The sequence below is a fragment of the Myotis davidii genome, unplaced genomic scaffold (assembly GCF_000327345.1).
Source record: "Myotis davidii unplaced genomic scaffold, ASM32734v1 scaffold292, whole genome shotgun sequence".
Classification (NCBI taxonomy): Eukaryota; Metazoa; Chordata; class Mammalia; order Chiroptera; family Vespertilionidae; genus Myotis; species Myotis davidii.
The window spans coordinates 207,474-216,314 of NW_006285042.1; the positions used below are offsets into that span (position 1 = coordinate 207,474).

Below are 8,841 nucleotides of genomic sequence, written 5' to 3' on the forward strand. Positions count from 1 at the left end.
TCCAATTTCTACACAAAGATGTAGCTTATGGAGAACCACTGAAGTGTGTGTATTTCTGTGAATTTCAGTTGCAGTTTATTGTATACTAAAGGCCTGGTGCATGAAATTCGTGCATGGAGTGGGGGATCCCTCAGCCCGGCCTGTACCTTCTTCAATCCGGAATCCGTCTCGCAATCTGGAACCCCAGGCTCCTAACCACTCACTTGCCTGCCTGCCTGCCTGATCCCCCTCACTGCCTAACTGCTCCTCCCTGCTGGCCTGATCCCCCTAACTGCCTGCTCTCCCTTTCTCTCTGTGCCCTTCAGACCCCCGGCACAGGCCTGCTGAGAGCTCTTCGCCTTGGCCCCACCCCATCCTGATTAGTTGTTATGTGCCAGCATCCCGGCCAATTTGCATATTCCTCTATTAGTATAGATAAGCTACCAAGGACATTTTCTTGGTTGAATTTGTGAGAGAGGGTATGTGATTAGGGCTAGGCATCAGGTAGGTAGTAATTCTTTATGAATGAGACACATTTAATGGCAGTACTTTTGTACCTACATTAATCTTCCATTGCTGTTAGTCTGTGAGGGCCGCCCAGGCTTTCTTCTAGACCAGCGGTGGGCAAACTGTTTGACTCCAGGGCCACAATGGGTTCTTAAACTGGACCGGAGGGCCAGAACAAAAGCATGGATGGAGTGTTTGTGTGAACTAATATAAATTCAAAGTAAACATCATTACATAAAAGGGTACGGTCTTTTTTCTTTTTTTAGTTTTATTCATTTCAAACGGGCCATCTGGCCCGCGGGCCGTAGTTTGCCCACGGCTGTTCTAGACCAACAGTTTACAACCGGTATGCTGGAAGAATTTTTAAAACATGCAATACCTGACTAGTCAGGGGCACTGACCTCTTTTCCCTTAGGTTATCAAATAAAAAAATGACAACAGCTAACACAATAATAGTTGTTTGGTGTGAATGAATCAAAATTATACCTGTTTGTGCATTTTTTTGTTTTTGTTTTTTTGTCACATAGGCATAATATCTATTTTTTGGTGTGCCTCAGAATTAGTTTATTTGTACCATGAGATGGAAAGAGTTGAAAATCACTGCTCTAAACCTCTAGTTGTCTTGAGAGCTCTAGCATTTTTTCCACTATAACGAAATGTGTGCCTAGTGGGTTTATAGTTCTTTTCCTTCTCCCTTTAGAATTTTGGGGAAAATTTCCCTTATCTTTTAGCTTTTCTAGTATCTTTTCTGTGACATTTAAGAATAGCTTATAGTACTCAGCAATCCCTGAACAAGTACAGTATTAGTTTAGAGCAGTGATGGCGAACCTATGACACGCGTGTCAGAGGTGACAAACGAACTTATTTTTTTGTTGATTTTAAGTTAGGGTTTTTCAAAATGCTGACACGCCGAGCTCAAAAGGTTCACCATCACTGTGCTAGTGGCTACTTATATTGGACAGCACAAATTCCACCATCACAGAAAGATCTTATGGATAGTGCTGAATTTAAGAAAATATGACAGTCTCTAAACCAGTGATGAAGAACCTTTTGAGCTCAGTGTGTCAGCATTTTGAAAAACCCTAACTAACTCTGGTGCTGTGTCACATATAGAAATTTTTTGATATTTGCAACCATAGTAAAACAAAGACTTATATTTTTGATATTTATTTTATATATTTAAATGCCATGTAACAAAGAAAAATCAACCAAAAAAATGAGTACCCGTGTCATAGGTTCGCCATCGCTGCACTAGCAGCATGTGGCTCTTGAGCACTTCATTTATGGCCAGTGCAACTGAGGAACTAAATTTTAAATTTTATTTAATTTTAATTAAAGGAACCTCATGTGGCTAGTCTGTACCATATGAAAACCAAACTCTAGGTCAAATATTTTTTTTGTCTTTTTTTTTTATCTTTTATTTCTTCTAGGTCAAATATTGATAATTTTCTAGCACACAGAGAAGAATTGTTATAGTTGATAATCCACATTTGTAGGTTCTATTGATTGATTCATTCATCACCTAGTAATGCAGATGAATTCCCACTGCTGTATAAATAATTTAACAGTCTGTCCAAATAGTTTTATTGGAGGAAATTTGACTGTATAGCTACCATCAAATTCAAAATTGGTTAAAGTTCCAGGTAAATCAAAACCCTAGGCAGTATCAAGTTAGGTAATCTTCCACCCTGATTGCTGTATCAGTCTCCTAACTAGTCTCTCTACATCTACTCTTATTCTTCTGCATTCCATTTTCTACACTTTTTTTTGTGTGTTAATCCTCACCTGAGAATATTTTTTCCATTATTTTTAGAGAGAGTGGAAGCGGGGGAAGAGAAACATTGATGTGAGAGGTATCAATTAGTTGCCTCCTGCACACGCCCTGACTGAGGCTGGGGATTGAGCCTGCAACCTAGGTACATGCCCTTGACCAGAATAGACCCCGTGACCCTTCAGTCCGCAGGCTGATGCTCTATCCACTGATCCAAACACTTTAATGTGGAGCCCTAGCTACACACAATGAATTATCCCTGTGCCACCTGCCCATTAGTCATTTAATACTTTAAACAATCATTTCAGAACATAAGTCTGATCATGTAGTCCCGCTGTACCTAAATACTTCATTGGTTCTCCATTGCTCCCAGAAAAAGACTAAGATCCTATCATATGACCTATAATGGTTTGTCCTCATTTACACCATGTTTTCTCTTACTATCTGTACTTAAGCCGTATTAACTTTTGAGTCCGTTAAATACTTTATTTAAATGACTGTCCGGGTTACCCATGATTTCCACCCTGCTGAATCTAAAAGTTAATTTCTGTTCATATCTTTCTTAGTAAAGTTCAACACAGTTGACCATTCTTGGAGCCTCTTTTCATCTGACTTCTGTGACATAATAGTCTTCCTCGTGTAGTTTTAGATGCTGGAGTTCCTTCTTGTCCATTGGTCCCCTTCACTGCTATGGTCTCTCAGTGATCTCTTTTGATCCCACAGCTTTAAATACATCAATTTGTTACTGTAACTCTAGTCCTACTCAGTGTCAGAATGGTATATTTAACTTTCTACTCAGATATCAAAAAGGCATCCAAAACAGAACTTAAAAACTTTTTATTCTAAAAAATTTCAACATACACAACAGGAGAAAGAGCATCATAAAGTTCCATGTACCGATTCCTTAGCTTCAACAATTCATGGTCACTCTTGTTTCATTTATACTCCTACCACTCCCCCATCCTAACCAGATTATTTTAAAACAAATCCCAAATAGATATTTTTCTATAAATATTTCAGTCTGTAGCTCTAAAAGGTTACAAGTTTTATTACTAGACGCCTGGTACACGAAATTTGTGCATGCGTAAGGTCCCTAGGCCTGGCCAGTGATCGGGGTCTTCCAGCTGCCGGCTGGGACCTTCCTTCACTCCACACTGCCCCCTGGTGGTCAGCACACGTCATAGTGAGCGATCGAACTCCTGGTTGAACTCCCAAGGGGACATTTGCATATTAGCCTTTTATATGTATAGTTTATTTTTCTACATATATTTTTATTAATTTCAGAGAGGGAGAGAGAAACCAATGATGAGAGAGAATCACTGATTGGCTGCCTCCTGCATGTCCCACACTGGCAATCAAGCCCACAACACAGGCATGTACCCTGACTGGGAATCGAACCATGACCTCCTGGTTCAAAGATCACTGCTCAACTACTGGGCCACACTGGCCAGGCTAAAAGGTTACAGTTTTAAACATAATACAAGTATAACATAATACAAGTAATACAATTAATAATAATCCTAAATACCATCAAATACCCTGTGAGTCACAATAGAACTACTGATCTGCCCACTCCTAAATCTTTTCTTCCCTCAGCCTCTTCCTCATTGTCAATTAATGTTACAACATCCATTCAGTTGCTCAGGCCTCAAACTTAAAAGTTATCCCATTTTCTTTTCTCACCCACTACCCCTACCAATTCAGCAGTAAGTTCTATCAGCTTTATTATCAAAATAAACCCTGAATCCAGCTTCCTCTTCCTAAGTCTACTGCTACCACTTTATCAAACTACCTTTATCTTGCCTAGACTACCATAGTATGCTAAATGGTCACCTGTTTCCATTCCTCTCTCTAGTGCATTCTCTACATAGCAGCCAAAGTTATCTTTTAAAAAATTAGTTGTTTATATCATCCCCTTGCCTAAAATTTTGTTACCTTTAGAACAGAATCCTTTATTGTTTCCATGGTCTCTTGTCCTTCATTTTATTCTGCTCTGACCTTACCTTATATGACTTTCTCCCTTACTCATTCCTAGCTCACTTAACGTTCTTTTAGTTCTTCAAACACCCCAAAGTTTGTTCTTATCTCATTATTTTTATTATTCCCCCAGATGCTCTTATAATTGGCTCATTCATATTTAGGTCTCAGCTCAAATGCTTCATCCTTACAGTGGCCTTGATCTCCCTATCTAAGGTAGACCCTTCCACCCTACCCAGTCACTCTTCATCCCTGTTACCTTAGTTTGTTTTCTGAAACCCCTTATCTGTGGTTTCATCCTGTGGTCAACCACAGTCTGAAAATATTACATGGAAAATTCCAAAAAGAAACAATTCGTAAGTTTTAAATTACACAACTTTCTGAGTATCGTGCTGTCCTGCTCCATTCCACCCAGGACATGAATCAGTGAATCATCTCTTTGCTCCCTGTTCATTAGTCATTTAGTAGTTGTCTTGGTTATCAGATCTACTATCTTGATATTGCAGTGCTTGTATTCATTAATAATGGCCCCGAGCATAAGAGTAGTGATGCTGGCAATTCAGATATGTCAAGAAGCCATAAATGGCTTTCTTTAAGTGAAGGTCAACCACAGTCTGAAAATATTACATGGAAAATTCCAAAAAGAAACAATTCGTAAGTTTTAAATTACACAACTTTCTGAGTAGCGTGCTGTCCTGCTCCATTCCACCCAGGACATGAATCAGTGAATCATCTCTTTGCTCCCTGTTCGTTAGTCATTTAGTAGTTGTCTTGGTTATCAGATCTACTATCTTGATATTGCAGTGCTTGTATTCATTAATAATGGCCCAGAGCATAAGAGGAGTGATGCTGGCAATTCAGATATGTCAAGAAGAAGCCATAAATGGCTTTCTTTAAGTGAAAAGGTATGCATGTATAAGGGAAAACACAGTATATATAGGGTTTAGTACTGTTCGTGATTTAAGGCATCCACTGGGGGTCTTGGAATATATCTCCAGGGAATAATGGGGGACTACTTTATTGAAATTATCTTGCCTATCTCCGAGAATTTTTCTCCATAAACACAAGAAGTTTTTTTGTTTTATTTACCACGATAGTCCTGGTGTTTAGAATGATGTCTGACATAAATTAGACATTAGTGAATATTTTTTAATGAACAGTGAGTTAATAAATGAGTGAACTCTGTGGTACTGTCTCTAATTACATATGTTTTTAGAAGATTATTGAGGCCTCTCAGTCAAGGAAAGCTTTATCTACAGGATATAACTTAAATGTTGGCTCAGAAGATCGGTTTGATTTTAAAAGAGGCTCTTTTTTTTTAATAGTCAAGTTATAGGAGATCAAGTTAACAAGGTAGGTCCCTCTCTGCTACTTACCTACTTTTTGACTCTCTAAATAGTGCTAACCATCATTTGTTTGGAATTTGCCATTTACTGACATGATACATCCTGTACTGTACATAACGCATTATTTAAAGTTGCTTAATGAATATGTTGAGATTAACCCCTAAGAATTCCAGTGTGCAGAGAATGATGATGCTATTGACAAAAATAGAAACATGCAAGAAGAGGAGATAAGATAGTGAAGTTGTTTTTAGACCTGGTGTTGGCCTGTGTTTTATTAGTCAATATTATGAGCCTTCTAAAAGCAGTTTTATTTCTAGATTGAAACTAGAAAAGATTGTTAAATTACTAATGAAAGATTAGTGGTCTAAGTGGTTATTATAATTGGGAACAACCTAAATGCTCACTAATGGGGAATTGGTCAGAAAAGTTGTGCTACCTGCACAGGATAAAATAATTATTAATAACAAGGGCAAAATGCTCATGGTATAATGTCATGAAGTTGGACTTTAAACTGTTACATAGTATCTCAGTTTTATAAAAATATTAATAGATATTTATAGGAAAAAAGTGAAGGGACATGTTAAAATACTGATAATGGTTAACTGAGTGATTTTAACTTTAAAATTTTTTTCTAATTTGAATTTGTAATGCTTTAATGCTAGTAAAAATATTTAACAAATGGATAAAGAAAAATAAAGGAGTTGGTTTCTATCTATTGGCAAAGGAAAGAAATAGAATGTTATGCTGAGGGAAATAGAAGATCTAATTGGTGTTATTGAATGATTAATGAATCAGGCAGCATCCCATCTAGCAAATAGAAGAGACTTCCCTGATTTTCATACACATTAATATAGAATGTGAACTTGGATGTTGTCAGTAATAAATCTCTTCCTAGAATTGTATGCTCCTGTTTTCTTGATGATTTTGCAGAGATCATGTTTGTTTGGTTAGGGGTGGGGGGGAAGGGGGCAGGTTTAAGAAATAATTTAAAGAGAAAGGTATACTACACCTTTTCTAGTGTTTATATTATTTGGAGACAGGGTGTAGCTAACTCCCAATTTCTCTGACAAATGTATGCTAGTCAAAATGTTGGGAGAAGGGACTATGCTACGAAGGCTTACTCACCAAAATCCAAGTCCTCTTGCCTGTTATCATTTTTCTTTTGGTTGGTTTGAGAGTTGGAGCCTTTCTCGGGGAGGAGGTCTTTGGGCAGTGTGAGGCTAGAGTTCCTAAGAAAGGTAAAACTGATTCTTGCTTGTTCTGTAAACAAGAGAGCCATGAAGAGATGTGATTCCTTCTCTAGCAGCATATTTTGTTTTACTTATTTTTGTCACAAAAATTATACCACATGGTAAAAAAACAACAAAAACTTAACAACAAAAAGCCTAAATGGGAATAGATTAGTTTCAGCAAGTTAACCACTACCAATAGTTTCTTGTGTTATCTTTCCAAAAGTTTTCTACCTAGCATCACATTTTAGAGTGATAGAGAGGGAATGGAATAAGCAGTTATGCTGGATTGATTTGGAGACTGTGGGAATCCAGCTCAGTAGAACACTTTATTGTCTGTACCCTGGAGATGCAAAGAGCACACACTATTTGTTAAGTACTGTGGGCTTACAAATGAATTAAACAATCTTTACCCTTAAGATGATCACATTGGAGCCAAGGAAACAGAGCTGGTACCCATTATTAGAATTACTATCATATAATTCTTGTAACGAAAGTTTTCCTGTATTTGCACTATATTTGGCGTGGTTTCTCCACTCCTAACATACAGGGTTGTAAAATCAAGAGGTTTATGTTTTGGTTTAAATGCTTCTTTTTTAAAAACTCACTTAACTTTCCATTCAGGTTATTTTTCTTTTATTTTAAAAATATATAGGAATTACTCAAGGTGATGAGGACGATTGATGACAGAATAGTACATGAATTAAACACTACGGTTCCAACAGCTTCCTTTGCAGGGAAAATTGATGCCAGCCAAACCTGTAAACAACTTTATGAGTCTGTAAGTGTATCTTTTGAGTTTTTCTTTTGTGCTTCTATGCGTTTCTTTGCAGGCAAAATAAGAACTCATTTGATAAATGTTATAATTAAACTGGATAAAATAATGACATTATGTTTTCTTCTTGCTCATACCTGAAGGTGTGTATACATTTTGTCCTAGTTTCTACAAACTGAAGAAATGTGTGATTGTAGGCATAGTCTGTGAAGAGACTGTGAAGAGATGGTTCTAAGGAATGGGAGTGGTTGTTTTTGGCTCCTTCTTGGGAAGCCTTTAACTTAAGAGAATCTTATATACAAAGGAATGAAGGAGAGAGTGGAAACAGTCAAGTAAAATAGTGAAACAAGAGAAGGGCTCAGTCCTGAGAAGCCAGACAGCTGGTAAAACCCGTCACACCTTCTATGTCTTCTTTCTTCCCTTACTCGTTAGGAAGGGGATAGAAGCATTTGGTGGTTGAGAGAGAAGGAAAGTCACAGATAAATGTCTTTTCCTGAGACTTTGGTCTCTCAAGTATGTATTTTCATTGACTCTTTAAGATGCCCTTTATTTTTCTCTTTCTAAAAGCGGAAGGGAATAATGATGTAGCTAAGTATTTTTTATAGTTTACTTATATCTTTTCTTTAACATAGAAGCTAAAGTTCAAATGGCATTTGCTTTTTTAGGCTCTACTGCAAGATTATTATTTGGATTCATTGTCTCATAAAGAAGGTATTTCTTAAAACCTAAAGTCCATTTCTCAGTTATGAAAAAAAATCAGTTTGGATGAGCTTATTCATATCAGTTAAATTTAAGCGGTTAACTGCTGCTATTTTTGTTCTGCTTTTATATGAAAGCACATTATAGTAGTGGTTTGAGAAAATCACAGGGTTGTGGGCATTGATGAGTAGAACCCAGTTTTGGAGGTAGGGAGCATCGTCCTGGTCCTAATTTATTGTGAGGTTGTTTGACTGTTCACTTCGCTTCTTTGGGTAGCTGTCTAAAGAACTAAAAATTATGACCACTTTAGTGACCCCGCCCCACTACCCATATAATCTTTGTAACCTATTTAATTGTTTCCAGTGTTTTTATTAATTTAGAGCAGTGATGGCGAACCTATGACACACGTGTCAGAGGTGACACGCGAACTCATTTTTTTGGTTGATTTTTCTTTGTTAAATGGCATTTAAATATATAAAATAAATATAAAAAATATAAATCTTTGTTTTACTATGGTTGCAAATATCAAAAAATTTCTATATGTGACACGGCACCAGA

General features: G+C 37.1%; 1 protein-coding gene across 4 annotated transcripts in view; it reads left to right on the plus strand.

Annotated features, from left to right (window-relative positions):
* Positions 1-8,841, plus strand: part of CCDC58 (coiled-coil domain containing 58) — a 23,707-nt gene that overhangs the window by 5,624 nt on the left and 9,242 nt on the right. For all 4 annotated transcript variants that reach the window (XM_006755327.2, XM_006755328.2, XM_015558487.1 and 1 more), the window contains exon 2: positions 7,465-7,590. In XM_006755327.2, the coding sequence (XP_006755390.1) occupies positions 7,465-7,590 (126 nt within the window). The remainder of the gene's footprint in view (positions 1-7,464; positions 7,591-8,841) is intronic.